Source organism: Varanus komodoensis, unplaced genomic scaffold, assembly GCF_004798865.1.
Source record: "Varanus komodoensis strain SLA01 unplaced genomic scaffold, ASM479886v1 scaffold53, whole genome shotgun sequence".
Taxonomy (NCBI): Eukaryota; Metazoa; Chordata; class Lepidosauria; order Squamata; family Varanidae; genus Varanus; species Varanus komodoensis.
The window spans coordinates 15,087-37,942 of record NW_025336126.1 but is presented as its reverse complement, the minus strand read 5'-3'; the positions used below and the strand labels follow the sequence as shown (position 1 = coordinate 37,942).

The 22,856-nt window shown below is 42.0% G+C and overlaps 1 protein-coding gene across 1 annotated transcript in view; it reads right to left on the bottom strand.

Moving 5' to 3' along the window:
* Positions 1-1,730: 1,730 nt before the first annotated feature.
* Positions 1,731-22,856, bottom strand: part of LOC123032111 (interferon-induced very large GTPase 1-like) — a 35,532-nt gene continuing 14,406 nt past the window's right edge. Inside the window, 4 exon segments of the mRNA XM_044447764.1 lie at positions 1,731-6,041; positions 6,044-7,614; positions 20,813-21,263; positions 22,550-22,600. Of these exon segments, the coding sequence (XP_044303699.1) occupies positions 3,337-6,041; positions 6,044-7,614; positions 20,813-21,263; positions 22,550-22,600 (4,778 nt within the window). The 3' untranslated portion in view covers positions 1,731-3,336.

Sequence of the window (22,856 nt, the reverse complement as noted above, 5' to 3'; positions counted from 1 at the left end):
AAAGGCAAGTGTGCTGCATGCTGATAGTCCCCTGCAATCATAGAATCACACTTCTGCTCTTACAGTGCTTACTCTTGCAACAGCTTTCCACGCTGACAAACTGAATGTAGTTTATCTTTGTGTAAGCTCACATGGCCCTGATAAGGGTTGGGGCCACATCACCCTGAAAGGAAGGGTTAGACCCTATCCTGCACATTTTGTTATCAAAACCTCCCTGTGCCACAACATTACAGAGAGAGAGAGAGAGAGAGAGAGAGAGAGAGAGAGAGAGAGAGAGAGATATTGTGGGGGAAGAGGGTTGGAAAAAGTCTCCTTTGGAATAAGAGGAGCTTTGTTGCTTTCTATCTTTCTATTCCCCCCCCCCCCCCATCCCTGGGTGTTAGAATGATTAACAAAAGAAATGTTTTAACTGTTCTCGCACAAGGGTTCTAGTCTGAATTACAGCCCTGTGTACTGCAGAAATATATGTGTGGAGGGAGGAGGGGGTGTTTGCTGAGAAAAAAATCAAGAAAGGTGTGTGTGTTGGGGGAGAAGGTTGCTCACTGAGGCCAAATGTTAAAACTTCCTTCTTTATGTAACAACCATGAGTTTTTTGTTTTTTTGGCCCTTCACATCAGACTTTAATCACTCTTTTAATTGCTTCTAAACTGTCCAGAGCCTATGGGAATGGGGCTGCACATAAAAATTAAAATACATAAATATATAAATAAAATCAAAGGAATGCCAGGAACCAGCAGGGAGTGTATTTGACTGGCATGGGTGGGGAAGAGCTATGGAATGTGGCTGAAGTTAGCGAAAAAGTCCTTGAGTGCTTGTATTGGCAACAGTGTCTCTTGAGTCCCTTGGAAGGGTAAGCACACATTCCTTAGAAGTCCAAAGTACATATGAGAATTCCCTTGTGTGCAACACTTCCCTTGAATAAATCACAATATGGTTCACAGTTCATTTTGTGATTGTGCCCATTGCATCTGACCCTCTAGTACCATCTACTGGGAGATGTTTGAGTACTTAAGGGTGCAGACCCATCATCCTTGCAGCAGGTGTTTCAAGCCTCTAACCTTGGAGGTTTAAGAGCATCCATTGGGAGGCAAGCCATCAAATCCCCAAATTTTATCTAGGTGTCCATTTCCAGTTGTGGAGATTTAGGGCTGGGGAGGGGGCGAGAAGGAGGCTGAGGCAGCTTTGGACCTGGCACAACTCCATGGCCCCAGCCTTCTTTCCTCCCTCACACATCCTTTTTTGCCCTCTGAGGCCCAGCTGTGGCCTTGGGTTGGGGCAGGTGGCACAGTTCTTTCCACACCAGCTGTGAGGGGGAGGGATGGAGGGTTGGCCTGGAGAATTGCAGTACCTCAGTGCACATACTCCAAAAAACCCTTTGGCCTCCCAGATAGTGTTGGAAGGGCAGAGGGTTGCACTTCAAGGGAAATGATGGCAAAAGAAAAGAGCCAACATGTAGAACTCTTGAGTTACAGTGGCGCAGAGTGCCTTAGGCCCAGAAACATAAGCATTCACTAAAGAAAAATAAGAAACCACATAGCTGGGATAGCCCAGTGATGGAGCAGGTGCCTCATATTTTCATGTAGTTCTTTTATATGACCATCTTAACTGATCTTGGTACAGTATGTTGCTGATGCTTTGGTGTGTAAGATATTTATTTTTTGAAATATGTTGAATCCACCCAGAGAGAAAAGGTGAGATACATGTTTTTAAAATAACTATTACATAAGAAATAAATGTTCAGACAATCCTTTTATTGATTTAAGAAAATGGGATAATATATATAATCAGTATGAAAATCACACTAGCATAAACACTATTGTTCCTAAGATCAAAGTTTTCAAATATTATCCTTGCCATTAACTTTTCCTGCTTTTGTTTTACTAACAAAGAGAATATGAGACAGGAAGGAAAGATGGAGGAGGCTGAAATACAAAGAACACAATTGTGTGCACCACTATCATAACAGAATAATTTTTTCTATTTTTCTGGCAAGCAGCATCTCCCTATCCTATTGACAAGGAAGTGTATTCAACTTGTTCTTTCTTTTTTCACTCACTTGGTGCTCTAGAGAACTTCTGTTCTCTGCTGTGATATATGAATGTTGGCACTTAATGTTGGTGTTTCTTGGTGGTGAAGGTACAACAGAACTAAGCCTGGAAAATTGAGGCTGATATGCAAAGTAATGTTATCCTAAGGTTGGATGTATTTTAAGGGCTCTTGCCTGTTTTATCAAAGGAAGGATTACCTAATGTGTGCAATGGTTTACCTAGTCCATCCATCCATCCACCTACCTCCACCCCCTTCTAAAATACCTAGGCATCAGCAATCAGGCAACAGAGAGCAAAGAGGCTTTAGTTTTCTCTTGTGATGTGTGCCAGAGAGTTCAGCAGTTCCAGAGAATGCAGAAAGCCTAGGCAGAGCAAACAAGCCCCCTTCGTGCTCAGCTGTGTTACCCAAGTTCTTTCCCCAATAGGGGAAATGTGTGCACACCAAAGCCTCCCTATAAGAGGTGCCAAGTGGAGGAGCAGTAGATGCAGACTGGTGCTAGTGACTGGCATCATAAAAGTCACCCTAAGTTTATCATGATCTAAATGGAAGACAAACAAAAATAAATGGATTGGCTTCTAATATGCGTTTACAACCTTGCCATAACATGTAGAGCCAAATGATGATTGGCTGCATTGCTCCCTGTAGTAAGTGGAGAGAGTTCTTTCAGATTCCAAGGAAACTTACAAGAATGAAAGTGCTTTATTGTGTGCACAAACTACAAGTTAGCTAACTTTCAAAAGCGTTTCACAGCAATTAACCCACAGCATGAATTGGACTGCAAGGCAAGCTTTCAGCCAGCTGCAACAGACAACCTGTGACATTTCAGTGTACGAACAAAGGTGTGCTGGGCTAAGCACGCAGTTATACACTTTTTGCTGCTGATGCCATGGTGCCCTGCAATCTAAACAACCTAAAGTTTCCCACCCTAACAAGTCCAGCTGCAGCTAAGCAACTTACTGATAAGCAGGGATACAGGAAGGATGGGAGATTCCCACAGGCAAGCTAGCTAGTCAGGCCGAGGACCCTGTGATGCTTTTTGATAGCAAACAACTATTCATTAAATGGTGTTCCTGTTCTGAGGTGTCCTTTGTCTGTCTCTGCTGAGCCAGGCCTTCTGACTGAGCCTGACAAGATGAAGGCTTTGCCCACAAAATGGAAGACACCCACAGCAACACTGGCAAGTGTGCCTAGCACCTGAGATAGTCCTACAGGAATTACAGCCCAGAAACATAAATGGGGCAGGCTTCTTGCATGTTTTGCTGGACACCTCTCCTGTTCACTGATCCTTTAGGGCTCACTGAGTTTGGGGGGCTCTTGGAAGGAAACAGCTTGTTGCATATTGTAGGTTTTCTGCAGGGCTTTCAATGCCTGTTCTTTGGTTATATTTTTCCAGGCGTTTGGCAGATCTGCCACTTTAGCTTTGTGGAGTGTCGCGAACTCTTGTTGGAACTCTTTAAAAATGAACTTCCAATAATCAGATGCATTGATACTGGGATCTGGCTGGATCTTCCAGTCTGGATAATACACATGATAATCTTTGTATGGATGGAGTTTCCAGTCTGTATCCAGATTCTGGAACTTTATGTCAGAAGCCACAGCACTGGAACAAATATCATAAACAAGCTTTTCTGACACTATTTTTCTGTATTTTCCCAGTCCTTGAGGCCGATGGATCGTTGCAAAATGCTCTTGATGGCCAATCCCTCCAGCTTCACAGGGGACTTTGCAGAAGGGACACTGCTTCCCACAGCCAAATACCCGCTTGAAGATCTCATCCTGGGGTTTCAAAGACAGCTTAGATAGTTTGGATTGGATATCCATGCCATCAAACTCGGACAATATTTGCTTTTGCAAAGCAGGAAGGAACTCTTTAACAAAATCAGTAAATAGGCCAGGATTGAATGCATTTTTAAATTCTAAGCCCACTAGACTCTTCTTAGAAATAACCAAATCCTTTTGCAGTTGCAGACAAACATCATCCAAAAATCTTGAGAATGTTGGGGCATTTTTGTTCTTCAAGATATTCAGTGTGTCCTCAACTTTTGCTACAATTGCTGAAAGTATTGTTTCCTCTAAGGTCTTCAGAACCTTTGTTGGTGCATAATAATTAATCATTTGTTTCCAAATCCAGCTCTTGACAAATTGTTCATAGGAATGTATATATTTCACATAGCTGTCAAAATTCATCTCTTCCAGAAGATCCTGCAGAACAGTAAACTGAAAGAAGCTCCGATTAGAATATCTGATGGAGTGTTTACTCTGGAGAAAGTTGTTCACTATTTCTATTCCAAGCTTTTTCTTCATGTAATCTTCTAGGCCAGGATGGAGTACCTGATCACAGAAATTTTTTGCTCTAATTTGCTGGGCATCTTTTTTCTGATAAAGATCTTTAAAATTGGAGAGGTACTGAGGTTTCAACTTTTCCAGGTGTCTCTTGGGATCATTTTCCTTAATGAATCTTTCATGCATCTTCTGAAACTCATTAGCTGCTTCTCCCAAAATGTGAATCTTTAGGTCTACTTCAAAGGAAGCTGTTATTTTAAGTTTTTTAACTTTGCCCAGTTCAAGCATCCTATTGATTTTCTGCAAAAGCTCACAACAAAATGTTTCACTGTAATCTCCTTTAGATTTTTTTTCATCAATATATGCAATGCATTCTTCCATCAATGAATGAGAAAGTTGTTCTACTTTATGCATACTTTCATTTTTAACTAGGCACATCAAGTGTGACCAATATGAGTTTATGTGTTCATCTTTAACTTGGAAATCGCTTATCTTGAAGGTTAACAACCCTTCTTGAAGTTTTGCGGGGATTTGTCTCGCTCGAATGTGCCAATCTTTTCTCAAATGCTGTTCAATATTTTTATATATTTGATGCTTCTCCAACTGACCAGTTTGCATTTCTGACAATGTTTCATTCCACATTCTTTCAAACTCTTGTTCCAACTCCTCATCTTCCAATCTGCAATCTTTTTGCCTATATACTTCAAGAAGTCTATCAACCTTCCTTTCGATTGTTTTCAGGTATTCAGTTTGGAGCAGTTCAATTTTTTGCTGGCCCTTTTTAATGCAGATGGTATCCTGCAATTTGCTATGAGAATAGTTTTCAATTTCGTATTTGAGGGTACTGGCACTCCTGACAAAATCTTCTCGATACTTTTCAATCAGATGAAGATTTGTTGCCCCACTTTCAAAGTATTTATCCAATTTCTCCAAAAGCTGCTTTTCTTCACATGATAGTTTGTTTTGAAGTTCATTTTGCCAGTAATAGAAATTAAGTTCGTCAGGAGTAATATTCTCTATCAAAGTTTTCTGCTCAGATATCCAGTGGTGCATCTCTCGGCGGAAATCCCAGTCCCATTCAGAATATTTCACAGACAGATTAATATACGCTTCTGCTATGAGGCTGTTCTGGAAGCTGAAGATGAAATTCTCATGTTTCACGGCATTCCACAGACTCTTCACCCATCCAATAAACTGGGGGATGTCCTTGGCAGAATGTTTACCTAAGTGGTCCCTTATGAATTCGAAGAGATGCTTCTTTAATTCAAATACTTGTTCACTGTACCTCCTGTTGACTGGAGCCATTGGAGGGACTCCATGCCACAGCCCTGGGATGTACCAATTGTGTATTCTTGGGTCATAGCCCATGATATCTGTAAACCTGATGTTCCCATCAAGCTTCTCCATTTTTGCTGCAGCCTGGGTCATTTCATTCAGCTGTTCCAAAAGACGTTTCCTGTCCCTCATGTTTTGATCATGTGCACAAACATCGCTGACATTCTGATGAACAAACTGGCAGTGAGGTTTTTGACCAATCCGTTCCATCCGGAGGAAGGCATGGGCCACAATTTGCAGGATGTCCTTCATTTCAGTGGCATTCTCCATGGCCATGTTCACTATTGTGATGTCACTCAGCCCAATCACCAGAGTGGACAATTCATTGTCATGTTGATAGCTGCCTTCCACCTTTGCCAGCTCAGGGGCTTTCAACCTTCTGTGTCTATCAGTAGGATGAAATCACAGCCCAGTTCCTTAGCCAAATTTTCTCTAACCTTAAGGAGTGTCATGAAAGCACCTCGTGTACATCGACCACAGCTTACAGGAAACTGAAGCCCAAACATGGTGTTTAGAAGGGTGGACTTTCCTGTGCTCTGTACCCCCAAAACAGTTATAACAAACATTTTGGACTGACCCCTTACTTTGTTATTCAGTTCAGTCAGAACAGCAGTTATCCACTGCAGGGGAATGTTGGATGCATCTCCATCAATGAGCTCTAAAGGAAACCCTTCGAGCATCAAGTCGGCTACAATGCCTGGGAAATTATTAAATTGACTTTTAATCTGGCTCCCTTTAGCCACTGAATATTCTGCCTCATAAAATTGCCCCAGCTCGCGCATGAAATGCTCAATTCCTAGTGAATAGGAAATTATCTTTTGGTCTACCTCTGTGATATACTGGCCATCATCTCCTGAAGCCCTGCTCTTTTCTTTGTACTCATCCCATATAGTCACTCGATTTGCTCTTGTTATGTGATCCAGTTTAAACTTCATCCATTTCAAGAAGTAGTGCTTCTCTGGGAAATTCTGCTGTTTGATGCGTACGATAAAATTCGTCAGGCTACTTGGGAGATCACATTGATTTTGTTTTTCACGTAGTTCTGATATCCTGGCAATCAGTTCTGATCTGTATTTTTCCAAAGTCTTATCCCCTAGCTTTTTCATTCTGCATAGTTCTCTTTGTGTTTCTGCCAGTTTCTTCCAGAGAACACCTTGGAGCTTCAGTGTTTCTTCCTTGTACTTCACAACATCTTTTATTTCTTTTGTGATTTGCTCAGCACATTGGAGAGCATTTTGACAGTCTTGGCAGTCTTCATCAGCCTGGATAGAAAGCTTACGTGCCACATCAGCCATCTCTTTTATGCTGCTACACTTGAAAGGAGCGTTAATTATTCTTCCAACTATGCTTCGTAGCTTTTTCACAAATTCTGCCTGATTTCTCATGGCATTTTTCAGTAGTATGTCTGAAGGCTTGAGATTAAGCTCTGCAACCACTTTTTTAAGGAAACCCACACTTTGACTGGATTCTCTGCATCTTTCTTCCAAGATAAGGAAGTACTGAGTTGCAGACCCCTTCAGTGATGACAAGACATTACATTCATGCTCACTGATATGTTTAGCAAATACAAACACAGCTGAAGAGACCTGTGTCAAAAAGCTAAACTGCATCCTGTGTGATTCAATGTCCCCACAGAGATTGGCAACTGCAACAGGCTCAGGAAACAAATCTGAATTCTCCTCTCCTCCTGGGAAGTACCAGGCCATCTCTACCAAGCCATCAGCGATTTTCCGAGGGATGTCCCCATACTCCATATCTTGGTGCATGAAATAATTATGGTGCTGCTGGGAGGGGCTGAGAAATTCATTGAGGAATTTTGACTTGGAGAAATTTAAGTTTCCCATCCGCACAAAGGAGATGGTCAGCATGGATGCCATCACCAGGCTTTCCTCCCTAAAGCCTCGGCTTTCAGCCATGGAATGGGGCCTCCATTTCTTCACGATGTCCCTCATGGCCCAGAGCATCAGGGTGCAGGACAGCACAAAGGACATCGAGGGGGTTCAGAGATATACTTTCATTCGTGTTGTCAGAGAAGAAAAGGGACTCAAACGTTGTTTCTTCTGCAATTCCTTTCTCCTCCAGATCTTTAACTCCTCCCTGCTCAAGTCCTGTGCTCCTGGCAGTCACATTCAGTGCCAGGACCTTCCTGAGAAAATGCCATGGCAAGTCCTCCAGTCTCTGAGGGGTGCATTGCTTTAGACCTTCAGAACTGATTTCTAGGACTTCTTGCAGGGAAAGTTTCTCACTTTTCTGCTCTTCTAACTTTAGCTTGGAAAGAATGTCCTTTAGTGGATCACCTTTCTCTGCAAATGATAAAGAATAACTATGTATTATTTTGCTTTACTAGTACCTTGTTCTTTGTGCATTCCCTGAGGACCTTTGTACGTACTTATCAGCCTCTTCCCCTTAATTTCCCCATAGTCTACGTTCCTGCATCCTCAGGATACTCACAGTTTATGCATTGGGTATGTATGAGAATGCTTATAAGAAATCAAGACACCAGCAGTTAGGGAAAGGTGCAAATACATGGGAGATTGATTCTCCAAAGGTGGCACAGACATGAATGGAGCCAGCTTCCATTACAGTTTAGCCCAGAAAGCATAGACTAACATTATATATAAGAAATGTATTGTGCCTTCTCTCTCCTTACATTGCTGAGTAAAATGAAAGAGGCATGTCATCTGGATTCACTAAAGAAGGATCTCTAAAGAAGCTAGCATTAGCCATAATGTATATATTGTTTACCCCCCAAATCTCATCTTATGTATCCAAGGAACTCCAAGTCTGCTGTTAGAACTAATTGTGTTACTTAAGAGGAGAAATATTAATTTGCAATTATAACAATGCATGAATGGACATAGATTACATATCATTAATGGTTGTAATTAATGACACAAGGGATAACTCATCACTTGTCTCTTTTTCAAATATCTTAATTTATATGGAGAGTTTCAGCAATTCTTATTTATTTATTTATTAATTCAATGATCCTGGGACCAATCCTTAAATACTAAGGTGTGCTTCTGGTTCTGACCATTAGGTGAAGCAGTCTGGATCCTGAAATATAGAATCACCAGAAATAAGTGGGAAGATTTTTCTGAATTGTACCAACCAGATGGGTGGCTGCAGGTTTGACTCTCTTCTAAGAATAAAGTCTCCCTACTCATTTAAAAGAGCATGTCAGGGAGATGGCAAAACAGGACCTTCCCATCTCACCTACAGACTATCTTGTCATAGAGCATACACTTTTGGAAAATGTCATTCCTGCCCTATTAAATAGAACAGTTCTTTTAAAAAGACTCCAGAGAATGTGAACTACAATCTGACAGTAAGGTCAGTGAATGCATGGGACTGTAACAGCCACGCAGGACCATCTCCATACAAGAACAGATACAAATAAGCTGTCCAGAGACTCTAGTATTGGATGGCATATAAAAACTTTAAATGAATAAATAAAATTAACCCAAGAAGATCCTGAAAGAAGCCACTGTTGCCGCATTTGTGAACCCAGTTCAGAAAAAGAGAATATATCCCTCAATCCAAGAATATTAGAAAATGTCACTCACCATCTGCTAAATATTCAGAAACAGGCTGCAAGCTTGAGAACTCATGCCTTAGTTCTTCCAGGCAGTGTAAAAAAATCTCCTGCCACGGCATTGTTTTCTGCAGTATTGTGTTGATCAGGCCTTCTACTAATTCTTTTGGATCCTTTATTTCACTCAGGAAGAAGTACTCTTGCTGTGTGAGGAGTAGATGTGAGTCCACTGCAAGCAAGATTCGCTCTGGATTTGCTTGAATAAGAGCTGCTAGTTTCCTCCTGGCTTTCTGCATACGTTTGCAGAGGTCTTCTCCAGAAGCCATGGCTCCCAAACCAGTAAACCTAGTGGTGTGGGGGGGACAAAACACATTGTACATTTGAGACATTGCATAATTAGAACTCAGAATGGAGATTTTCTGCACAGCATTCATGCAGATTATTTTTGGGATAATGTGCCCAAATGGTTTTGTTCACACAGTCTGCCCTGGATCATCCTAGATTCAAACAGGTGGAAGATTACATGGGCCTTGAAGGAGAGAAAGGAGCATTTAAGGATGTACATTAACAGTGGCTTAGTGGCCGGCCGGCCTGCCTGCCTGCCTGCCTGCCTTCCTTCCTGCCTTGGTGACTTTGACTGGCCAGGCTGATGGAATTGCAGGCTTTCTGCCAGAGGAAATATGGAGAACATTGTGACAATGTTAGTAGTTAGGAAGTTAGGCTATTTGGGCCAGTCAGCCCTTCAAATCAAGCATGCCTTCAAAACAGAGCATGGTCCTCTGGCAGCTCTTCAAATAGAGCTAAGGATCTTTCTTAGACAACAGCAGTGTCGCTCAAGCTAATTCTGTTTAGTACTGTGCAAAAGGAGGATGAAAACACTATGATGGAACAAGCCAAAATGAAACGATAGTACCAGAAGATGAGATTCCAGATTGAAAGGTACTCAGTGAGTTACTGGGGAACAGCAAAGAACACACACGAATAGTGCTGTTGGTATCATGCAACTAGAGCAACACCAAAAGAAAGGCTTTGACAGTGTGGATCATGAGAAGTTATGGATGGTCCTGAATGAAATGGGTGTGTTACAGCACTTGATTGTCCTGAACCATAACCTATAACATGGGCAGGTAGCTATTGTTTGGACAGAATACTGAGAAACAGAAAGGTTTCTCATAGGCAAAGGTGTCTGATCTATTTTATCTCCCTATCTGTTCAACCTGTACAGAAGATATTATACGGAAAGCTGGATTAGAATCAGAGAAAAGAATGAAAATTGGCAGAAGATCCATCAATAATTTAAGATATGCAAATGATGTCATGCTACTGGCAAAAGCTGAAATATCTTGAAACAATTCATGATAAAAGTGAAAGAAGAAAGCACAAAAGCAGGACTGCAGCTGATTATTAAGAAAACAAACATCTATTGTATTCCTAATCACATATGTCCTGACAGACCATTCTGTACCTTAAGGGGCAACCACTGAAAAAGTCCTCTGGGTTGTTTATATTAATCTTACAGAAGTAGACTTCAGAAAATTATCCCCAGAGGACCTTAGTTAGAGAGGCAGAATGTAGGCTTTAAAGGTAATTACCTACACTTTGTACTGCATTCAGAAACTTAGTGATATCCAGTGCAAAGATTTTAATATAGGTGATGTGTGATCCCTCCATGATGTCCCAGAGACCAGCCTGGCTGCCATATTTTGTACTAGTTACAGTTTCTGAAGTGGGCTGGGCACAAGGGTGTAACCCCATGTCGTGTGCATTGCAGAAACCAAGCCTAAAAGCTACCAATTTGTGCATTTCAGGTCATTCTCCTCTAGAAAGAGACAGTTGGCAAAAATGGCCAAAACTGGTAACGGACACTCTTGACCACTGCTTCTGTCTGAGCTGACATCTGAAGGGCCAGGTCAAGCAGCACCTCCAAACTGAAAACTCAGTCTTCCATAGGGACTGTGACTCCATATGAAGGAGACTAGTATTTACCTTCAGAAAGCCTCTGGGAAGACCTACAGTGTGAGTAGCTGGCATTTTCATATCTGTGTTGGCTTCCTGCCCCTTGTTAGAGCAAATGCTACCCCTTGCACAAGTGTGTAAACATTCTCAACATAACTGGGACATGGCCAGAATTGGGGTGGATTAATACAAGCTTAGTAGCATATATGAGTCCCTGAGACATTCCCGGGTGGGCTTTCAATGCAGGTGGATCCAGAAAAGTCCTGCATACCAGGCTGCTATTGGGGCCTTGTTTGCTGCCACTTGCAGGGGTTTCCTGCAATGTTTAGCTTGAATCGGTCTTAATTTCTTCCTGCTTATAAAATCAGTTGCTTCTTCCACTGGTGCATTCACTGTATTCTGAATCCTAAAAAGTGTTTTCAGTTGGTGGTAGGTGGGTATAGAGAGATGGAAGTGATTGTGATGGAGTTAATGGGAATGAAATGCAAAAGTATGTTCTCTGACAGTTTATTTATTTTTGAATGTATATACTGTCAAATAGTCCAAAAAGGATTCTGTAACAATTCAGTTAGCCTTTGTGTTCAAAGCACTGGAAACCACTTTGAGCAATATATATGCACGAGAAGAGTGAGATAAACAACATATATACATAAAATAAATATGCAGCAGTAATCTGCATAAGAGAAATAAGTGAAAAAGTAAATTCTATGCAATCCTTTGCTCACCCCCTTAGGGTAAATCCCATAAAATGCCATGGGAATTGCCTGTAAGTAAATGAATAGGATTGCCTGGTTAGAAATTCACAGATGTAGAAATTACAGACTCTTCTGACTGGGATGAATGGCAGTCTCTGTTTGTCCTCTGTAGAAAGTGGAAGGGCATTGTTGGAAGATGAGTGAGTCAATAAACCCACTTATGTCATAGCTATTTTGAATAGGACCATTGTATTACCACAATGGATTAAGAACAGAACTAGCATCATTCCCTCCATTTCCAAAATTCAGAGGGGACTGTGGATCCTTATGCAGCTGAAGAGAAACAATTGCTTATCTGAAGCAACACCCGCTCTCCACATATTTGCCAAAAAAGGAAAAGTTTTCTTATTAGGCATTATACCTGTTGATATTAGTAAACAAGAAATGTACTTGATTTTACATGTAATTACTGCGGTGAGGATTGCATTTGCTCAACACTGGAAAAGTGAAGAACCACCCACCGATGAACTGATCCTAAAAAAGATCTTGGACTGTGCAGAAATGGATAGACTGACTTTGTCATTGAAGGAGAAAGAAGATACTGACTTCTATCAAACTTGGGACTCTTTTTATTATTGGCTAGAGAAACAGGACTTTGTATAGATTTAAATATGTTTTTAAGTTATCATAAATAGAAAAAAATGTGGGGGCTGACCCAGCAGGTCCAATGTTTCTGATGACTGATGTTGTTTTTAGTTTTCTTTTGTTTTAGGGTTATTTTGAATAAAACTTATTATAAAAGAGAAAATTGGAGATATGAGGGGAACGTTTCATGCAAAGATGGGCATGATAAAGGACCAAAATGGCAGGGACCAAACAGAGGCAGAAATGATTAAGAAGAGGTGGCAAGATTACACAGAGGAACTATACAAGAAAGAGCTTAATGTCCCTGATAACCACGATGGGGTAGTCACTGACCTCGAGCCAGACATCCTGGAATGTGAAGTCAAATGAGCCTTAGGAACTCTGAGCGACAACAAAGCTAGTGGAGGTGACAGTATTCCAGCTGAGCTATTCAAAATCCTAAAAGATGATGCGGTAAAAGTGCTACACACAATATGCCAGCAAATTTAGAAAACTAAACAGTGGCCACAGGATTGGAAAAGGTCAGTTTAGATTCCGATCCCAAAGAAGGGCAATGCCAAAGAATGTTCAGACTACCGCACCATTACACTCATTTCACATGCTAGGAAAGTTATGCTCAAAATCCTGTATGCGGGTCAGGAAGCAACAGTGAGAACTGGACACGGAACCAGTAATTGGTTCAAAATTGAGGAAGGAGTTTGGCAAGGCTGTATACTGTCGTCCTGCCTATTTAACTTATATGCAGAACACATCATGAGAAAGGCGGGGTTGGATGAATCACAAGCTGGAATTAAGACTGCTGGGAGAAATATCAACCACCTCAAATATGCAACAGAAATGGCTCTGCCTGACAAAATGTCTTCCTCTGTGTAGCAGTTAAAGCAAAGGAGCACCGGCTGTGGCCACAATCATATTCTGCCCCCGCCTACCTGCTGCCTTTCCACTGTTTGTTAGTGCTACTTCTAGAAGCCTATTTTCAAGATCCCCCCGCCCCCAAAAACATCAGCACGAATCAGCACAATGCTACCTCATGCAACATGTAATAAATTCTGTGTCTGTTACACTAGTTGCGCACAGAAGCCCTAAAATATGAACAGTCCATAAAATTATGAATGGTTGACAACACAACAAGTTATGCATGTTTAACAAGTCATATTCCCCCAAAATAAAGAATGTCTCTATTCTGTATCTTAGCTAGAGGAAAAGAATGTACCTTCTCTCCAGTGTAAATGTTTCAGCTCCTTCTCGCAAAACCTTTCTGCTCTTCTTCTTATGTTAAGAGGAAGGAACACAAAACCAAAAGTGAAAGTTTTATTTCTTAGCAACTGAAAGGAGGAAGTAGAAAAAAATCTCACTTGTAATATATTGTATTTCTGGTTGCTATGTATCGGTGTCATAGCTGGCCAGTGAAGAAAGCTGACAGGAAGAAAATTGATGTATTTGATGCAGCCCCAATCTCTCCCAAGCCAGCTCTCTTTGTTTCCTCTTCATGAAAACCTTTCCATTTACCTCGGTTTTCCTCCACCATCATCATTGCAATTTCTCCTGCCCTGCCCCTATCCTCCTTTTATTCTCCCCCCCCCCTTTCCCCTCTCTCTCTGGCAACTCTGCCCCCCTTCAGGTGGTGCCCATTTGGGCTGAGGGAGCAAGCGGCAAGCAGGGAGGGCTGGTGGCATCATCAGCTGGAGACATCTCTCTTCCCAGCTGCTCTGTCCATGCCTGCTGTACTGCCCCTAGAGGCTGACTGCCTGCAAGAACCGTCAGGGAGGCCAGGTGCAATTTGGGTGCCTGCTAAGAGGCAGCAAGCCCTACTGACCCTTCACAGGCACACCTGGTCATCTTTCCAGGTGTCCTCCAGCACCATGTTTTGAATGTACCAATTTTCTTGTTAGCTTTCTCCGCTGTTTTTTCAGTGTGTGCACCATAGTTTTGTGTTACATTTTCATGGATATATGGAATGTATTCATCTTTATGATAGTTCAGGACTCATTTTAAGACACAGCTGCTCCTCTGGCTGAAAACAGTATGAGTTGGATGGGTGATGCTGCAGACTGATTAAACAGTAGAAGACACATTGGCACCCTGATGGAGATTAATCTGTCAGTCTGGTTTAGGAGAGGGTGCCATCCAATTCTTCATCTCAGGTGACAGAATGTCAGTTGTAGGAGTTTTGGGATTTAGCTTAATGCATTTGCACTTCACGTGAGATGCTTCCTAACACGGATGTAGAACAGATAATACAGGTGCTCAGAGGAGGCTGTAGGGGCCCAGGGGAGAGTGAATTCATGCAGTTCAATCAGGGGTAGCTGCATCATGAGGCAGTTGGGTGGGAGGTTTAGGACCGATAGAAGGAAGGGCTTCCTCATACAGCCTATAATAAAACAATGGAATTTGCTGCCATGGGAAGGGGTGATGGCTGCCCATCTGCATGGCTTTAAAAAGGGATTGGATGGATTCATGAGGGATCTGTGGCTACTAGTCCTGCTAGCCTTGTGCTACCTCCTGGACCAGAAGTGGCATGCCTGCGTGCACCAGTTGCTGAGCAGGGCAGGAGGAGGTCTTATACTCATCCTGCTTGATGGATCTCGTGGGCAGCTGGGTTGCCACCTATATGTACAGAGTGCTAGACTAGATGGATCTTGGGTCTGGTCCAGCATAGCTTTTCTTGTGTTCTTATCTGTTTTTCAGCTAAAATGAATCCTGCATTCCTGCACCTAGTCAGAACATAGCATTTTCTTCTCACCAGCTCCTCTGTATTTCCTATTTTTTCTGTTGCTGGAGGTGGCTATAGGCCCAAGACAACACTGGTGCTTGGACAGCATCCTCCCCTGTACCTGAAGGCAGGAGGCTTGCTTTGGGGGTTCAGGACTGTGTAGTATGCAGCTCTTACCTCTAACACCTTGCTGTCAACTCGCAGCATCTGCTGTCTGAGATAACCATCTCACTTTGCTTGATGGAAAGGCTAGCCTTGACCAGGGGAGAGGGAGAGGGATTGACTGGGTTCACACAATATGATAAGCTTATAAACCACATGTGTGCTGAGTTGTCTGAAACCAGCCAGAGCAGTTAATAAGGGAGGGGAGGATGGGCATATGTATTCTTATGAAGATGGTGGGAGATACAAGTCATCAGATTAATTAAAAATATTATTTACTGATTTATTGGCTTGACATTTTATATCTGGCACCTTCAACATAAATGTATGTTCCCAGGTTAGATAGTATAGCTGTAAGAATAAGGGTACATCATACACATTTTTAAAAAATGTAAAAAATGTATACTGCAATCGAGCATACAGTAAAACAGCAAAATGTCACCAAATAAACAGTTTAAAACTTTATGTTTAGAAAGCACAAACATCCTGACCAGGAGTTGGATGGTGAAAACTGGGTTGTGGGTGCAAATTAGCATTATCCTAAAGTCCAGTGTAATTCATGTGGAATGGGAAGTCCAGGTTCACCCTGTGTCATCCCAAAGAACCATAATTTTGCAGCAATGCAGAAACTGTTTCATTTTTTCCTCATCCAATTTGGCAAAAAAGGAATTATTGGCAGCAATTTAAATAATTCCAGAGAAATGCAAATGACTATTGACCAGAAATTATGCAAAGCATTTTCAGTTTCTCAGCATCTTTTTTAAAAAAGTCATTTAGTTTTGCTAACTTTGTCATGTAATTTTGCCATAATTTGTGGACTGACATTATGCTTGACAACCATGAGACTTTGATGGTGAAATACTGCATATAATATACATATGTACTGTATTTTTCCATCTATAACACGCCCCCATGTATAGGACACCCCCACTTTTCCTAACGATTTGCAGTGAACAAGCTGCTCCCGCACATGCCGCTTCGCCACCCCCCTGCGCGTGCGATCGTGCCAGTCTCCCCCCCCAAGCGCACCCCCTGTGTATAAGACGCACCTCCATTTTAAGCTAAATGTTTTAAAGAAAAAGTAGCATCTTATACATGGAAAAATATGGTATATGTATGTATGTACACATATATACACACAAGCATGGTTCAAGCATGGTTCAATATCTCTCCAGACTGCTGCAGATTCCTTATGTCATATTATAGTTACTTTTCAAACTCTCTAGTGCCTGTTCTTTTGTTATATTTCCCCAGTCATGTGGAAGATCTGGCAAGTCAGCATTATAGTATCTGGCAAAATCATGGCTGAATTCTTTAAATATAAATTTCCAGTAATTGGAAGCATTGATACTGGGATCTGGTTGGATGGACCACTCAGGATAGTAGTCACGATAGTCTTTATATGGATGCCATTCCCAGTTGGTATCCATACATTTGAAAGCAAGTTTGGATGTCACAGAAGAAGAACACATATCATGTAAAAGCTTTCCTGTTTGGGTATTTTTGTATCCTCTCAGCCCTTGAGGTTGATGGACTGCTGCAAAATGCTCCTTATGATCACTCCCTCCAGCTTCACAGGGGGCTTTGCAGAAGGGACACTGCTTCCCGCAGCCAAACACTCGCTTGAAGATCTCCTCCTGGGGCTTCACAGACAATTTAGATAGTTTGGATCCAATATCCAGAAGATCAAACTCAGCCAGAATTTGTTTTTGCAAATCGGGAAGTAAGTTTTTTACACGAGCAGAAAATTGGCCAAAATTGAACATATTATTGGACTGTAAGCCCATTAGACTGTCCTTGGATAAGACCAAATACTTTTGCAAACTTTGACAAAATTGGTCTACAAATTCCAAGATTGTCTTTGTCTCTTTATGTTCCAGATTTTCCAGTGTTTCCCTCATTTTTTTTAGTATTGTAGAAAGTACTTGTCTCTCCAAGTTATTCAGTTCCTCATATTTGGTATAGTAAGACAACACTTTTCTACTGATCCAGTTCTTGACAAACTCTTCATAGGCCTCAATGTATTTCACAAATTGGTTGAAATTCTTTTCTTCTAGTAAGTCCTTCAGGACAGTAAACTGGAAGAAGGTTCGACTGGCATATCCAATGGACTCTGTACTGTTGAGAATGTTATCAACTATTTCTATCCCAAGTCGCTTGTTGACATATTCCACTAGGGCAGGTTGGAGATACTGGTAACAAAAATTATTAGCTGTAATTTCTTGGGTATCTTTTTCCAGATAAAGATCCTTGAAAATAGAGATATAGTTATACTTCCATTTTTCCAGTTGTAGTTGAGGATCATTTTTCTTTATGAAGTCTTCATGCATCTTCTGAAAGATATAAGCTGCTTCTCCCAAAATGTGAAGGTTCAGGTCCACTTCAAAAGAAGGTGTACAAAGTTTTTGAACATCACTTTGCTGAAGGTTCTCATTGATAATATGCAAAAGTTCAACACAGTATGTTTCATCATAATCTCTTTTTGCATTGACTTTTTCATCAATAAATGAATTGCATTTAGCTATCAGGCAGTTAGCAAATACTTTTACATTACTCAGCTGCTCATTTTGGATTAAAATATGTTCCTTCCCATGGCCAAAGGATGGTAAATTTATATAATCATATTTCATTTGGAAGGTATGTATTCTGTAGTTTAATAAACCTTTTGCTTCTTCTAATTTTTTGTTGACTAAGCTCTCGGAAGAGGACAGCTGCTTTCTTAGATGTAACTCCATATCTGAATGTATTTTGCATGTATCTAAGTTATAAAATGGTATTTCTGACAATGTTTTTCTCCATAATCTTTCAAACTCTCTTTCAAGTTCCTTATTTTCCAATTTGCACCTTTTCTTCCTATGTTCTTCAAGAAGACTGTCGACTTTTCCTTTAATTGTTTTCAAGAATTCAGCATTTAGAGTGTCAATTTTGTGTAGCCCTTTTTTAATTCGAATGGCTTCCTGAAATTTATTAAGTGAATAATTTTCAAGTTCACACTTGAGGTTGTTAGTGCTCCTCACAAAATCTTCGCTGTACTTTTTCACCAGGTACAGATTTGCTGCTCCACATTTAAAGCATTGCTCCAAGTTCTGCAAAATCTTAATTTCTCCACATGAAAGCTTTGTTTGAAGTTGACATTTCAAATTACTGAGATCAATTTTTTCAAGAGGAAGATTCTGAATCAGAGTTTCCTGCTCAGATACCCAGAGGTGCATCTCCCTTCGGAATTCCCAATCCCACTTGGAATATTTCATTGATACATGGCTATAAGCTTCTACTATGAGATTATTGCGGAAGCTGAAGACAAATTCTTCATGTTTCACAGCATTCCATATGCTCTTTACCCATTCAATAAACTGGGGGATGTCCTTGCGAGTCCTTTTATATAAGTCACTCCTTATGAATTCAAACATATACTTCTTTAACTCAAATACTTTTTCACAGTACCCTCTGCTAACTGGAGCCATAGGAGGGACTCCATGCCACAGCCCTGGGATGTACCAATGGTGCTTTTCTAGGTCATAGTCCATAATGTCTATAAACGTGATATTTCTTTCAAATTTTTCCATTTTTGCTACAGCCTTGGCTATTTCATTGAGCTGCTCCAAAAGGTGCTTCCTGTCCCTCATATTCTGGTCATGTGCTGAGACATCACTCACATTCTGATGAACAAACAGGCAGCTCGGTTTTTGCCCAATCCTCCCCATTCTGAGGAAGGCATGGCTGACAATTTGCAGTATGTTCTTCATTTCAGTGGCATTCTCCATGGCCATGTTCACTATTGTGATGTCACTCAGTCCACTCACCAGAGTAGCCAATTCATTGTCATGCTGATAGCTGTCTTCCAATTTGGCCAGCTCAGAGGCTTTCAAACCTTCTGTATCTATCACCAGGATGAAATCACAGCCAAGGTCCTTCGACAAGTGCTCTCTCACATGAAGGAGCGTCATAAAGACACCTCGTGTACATTGACCACTGCTCACAGGATACTGCAGACCAAACATCACATTGAGCAGCGTGGATTTCCCAGTGCTCTGCATCCCTAACACAGCTATCACCATCAGTTTGGACTGACCTCCTACTTTGTTGTTGAGATCATGCAGAACATCAGTTATCCACTGCAAGGGGATGTTGAAAGCATCTCCATCCATCAGCTCCAGAGGAAACCCCTCCAGCATCAAGTCAGCTGCAATGCTTGGGAAATTATTAAATTGACTTTTAATCTGGCTCCCTTTAGTCACTGAATATTCTGCCTCATAAAATTGCCCCAGCTCACGAATGAAATGCTCAACACCCAAGGAAGAGAAAGATATTTCTCGCTCAGTGTCTGAGATACTCTGGCCACTGTACCCTAGCACTTTGCATTTTTCTTTGTATTCCTCCTGTAACCGAGAAAAATTCTCCCTAGCAATGTGATCCAGCATGTACTTCATCCATTTTAAGAAGCAGTGCTTCTCATCAAACTTCAAACATTTGATACCATTGATGAATTTAATCATATCAGTAGAGAGGCCATGTTTTTTCTGCTCTTTACGTATTTCTAATAGTTTGCCTGTCAGTTCCGACTTGTAATTTTCCAAAGGTATGTCCCCTTGTCTCTCTGTTCTGCACAGTTCTTTCTCTAGTTTTGCTAGATTTGTCCAGAGATCACCTTGCAGTATTAGCATTTCTTTCTTATAAGTTACTACATCCTTTATATCTTGTGTAATTTGCTGAGCCCACCTGAAAGCATTCTGACATTCTTGGTTGTGCTCATCTACCTGGATTTTACAGTCCCCAGTGACAGCAACCATCTCCTCTATGCTTATTCTCTTGCAAGAAGTTATTATCTTTCCAACAGTAGATCGTAACTTCTCCACAAATTCTGCTTTATTTCTTGTGGCAGCTTTTGCTAATACGTGTGATGTATTGAACTTGAGCACTGGTGCCAATTTATTTAAGAAAGTCAGTGTTTCATTGCATTCTTTACTCTCACATTCCAGAATGAAGTAGTACTGAGTTGAAGGGTCCTTCAGTGATGACAAAAAGTCATATTCCTTCTGACCTATGTGTTCAGTAAATATAAAGACAGCTGAAGAGACCTGTGTCAAAAAGCTAAATTGCACCCGGTGCAATTCAACATCTCCACGGAGATTTGCAACTGCAACTGGTTCTGGGAAAAGATCTGAGCTCTGCTGCCCTCCTGGGAAATACCAGGCCATCTCTACCAGCCCGTCAGCAATTTCACGAGGAATGGTCCCACACTCCATGTCTCGATGTTGGAAGAAATTGTGGTGCTGCTGGGAGGGGCTGAGAAACACATTGAGCAGATTGGACTTAGAAAGCTGCAGGTTCCCCATCCGCACGAAGGAGATGGTTGGCATGGATGCCGCCACCAGGCTCTCCTCCTTAAAGCCTCGGCTTTCAGCCATGGAATGGGGCCTCCATTTCTTCACAATATCCCTCATGGCCCAGAGCATCAGGGTGCAGGTGGGACTCTCCAAGGGAGGCAGCAGCAATGGCAGGGCAAACTGGCACAGGGACATCTTGGAGAGGATCTCCTGTTGGAGGAAACTGTCCGAACAAAGCAGAACAGCACAGAGGACGTCAAGGGTGTTCATAGATATATTCTCATTAGTGAAGAAAATGTTCTCACTGAAGAGCTTCCCCTCCTCTTTCTCCCTCATTTCTTGATAGTTCAGCTGTCCCTGCTCAAGGTTTGTGTTCCTGGCAGTCACATTCAGAGACAGGACCTTCCTCAGGAAATGCCAGGGCAAATCCCCCAGTTTCTGGGGGGTGGCTTCCTTTAGACTTCCAAGGTTGATTTCCAGGACTTCTCGCAAGGAGAGTTTGTTGCTTTTATGAGTCTCTAATTTTAGTTTGCACAGAACATTCTGCAGGGCTTGTCTTTTCTCTACAGAAAAATATAAGAAAACCATTATTTTGATACTGGTAGCCCACAGTTCTCTGCAGATATCACCAGTCCCTTGGAGTCCTTCCAACTAGCTCTCTGAGCCTGCTGTTCACCTCCTTCTCTCTCCCAACTTGCTCTTTCAGAATGCTTGCTCTTTTTATGTTGCATGTGAACATTAAGAATGATGGCAGCTGGGAATGGGGCACTGCAAAATCATGCATAAATTGCCTTTCCCAACTTAACAGGTCAATGAGTGAAGCTGGTCCAATAGACAATTTCACTTAGTGTGTCTTGGTCCAAATTCGAGATAAAAGTGCAGATGATTTTGCTTCAGCACAGTTGCTTCAATTCTCAGGAGGCATGCACTAACTAAAGTGTCCCTATCCTGCAAAGCTAAGGCAAAAGTCAAAAGGACAGGCTACTAGGGGACCCAGCTCCTACAAAGTGCTTGAATTGATCTTCATTGTGGCCTCCTTATAGATGTGGGGTGAGGCAGCAGCGAGGGTCTCCCCTTCAGTGTTCTGATAGCTTCCTCCATTCAAAACACTCATCAGTGAATTGGAGCGGGGGTGGCATGACACCTGAACCCTTGGGAATTTTAGCCATATGTCATGGATTCCCCTGGGCCTTTCAGATCACTGGGCACAGACACAAAGTGCGCCCCCCTCTTCCTTCTGGCCCCCACCAGTATTGCACCTCTGAGGGGCGCAGCACCTTTGCCCTACCTGCAGCTGCCATCCTCCCACCATGAGAGCTGGTGGAGGGGAATGTTCAGCTACCCCTCCTGGAGGAGGCCTGACTTACTTACCTTTTGCACGTAGCCCGTCACTCTACACACACAAAAACATAATGGTCGCCGTCAGCAGTAAGCACTCAGCGCGTGACCACACAACCGATCCTGCGCCCTCACAAGCAGTGCTGGCACTCACGCAGCCCGCAGGTGCTATTTTAATGCTGTTTGCTGCCGACCTGCTACGCCCGACAGGGCAATTCACAATCACATGGAAAAATCTGTCAAAAAAAGGTGCCGGAACGTTGTTCCGGTGCGTTCTATGACAAAAAAAGCCCTGAAACAAAGTATTGGTAAAGACATCCAAGAACAGATTTGCACACTCCATCTAGCCTTCTTACCCCTCACTCTGTCCAGTGAAATTGTTCACATTCAAATGGGCTCCTTTTCCACAGCATCCTGACATCATGCCTGCAAAAGTGGGCCAGCCACCACACTAAGCAAACCAAAGCGGATGGCACAGGAGAAACGAAGGACAACAGAAACACAGTTTTACCTGTTGCCTCAGGAAGCCTTTGGGAAGGTTTAGTGCATTGATCAGCAAGACCTGTAAAGGGGGGGAAGAAAACGAAGTCTATTGCAACAAGTTGGGCAAGTCTGGAGTCAAGCCACTTACCCCACATCTTGTTTCTGATGTGATGATTCTAGCAAAACGCTGATGCGAAGGGTTTGAGGCATGTCCTGACATGGTCATGCTCCATGTCCTCTCCCAGGTTTTCCAACCATTTGCAGTACATTTTTTTTAAGAGTGAAGAAAGTCTAGCATTTCCCCAAATGACACCATAAATCACTACAGACGCCTC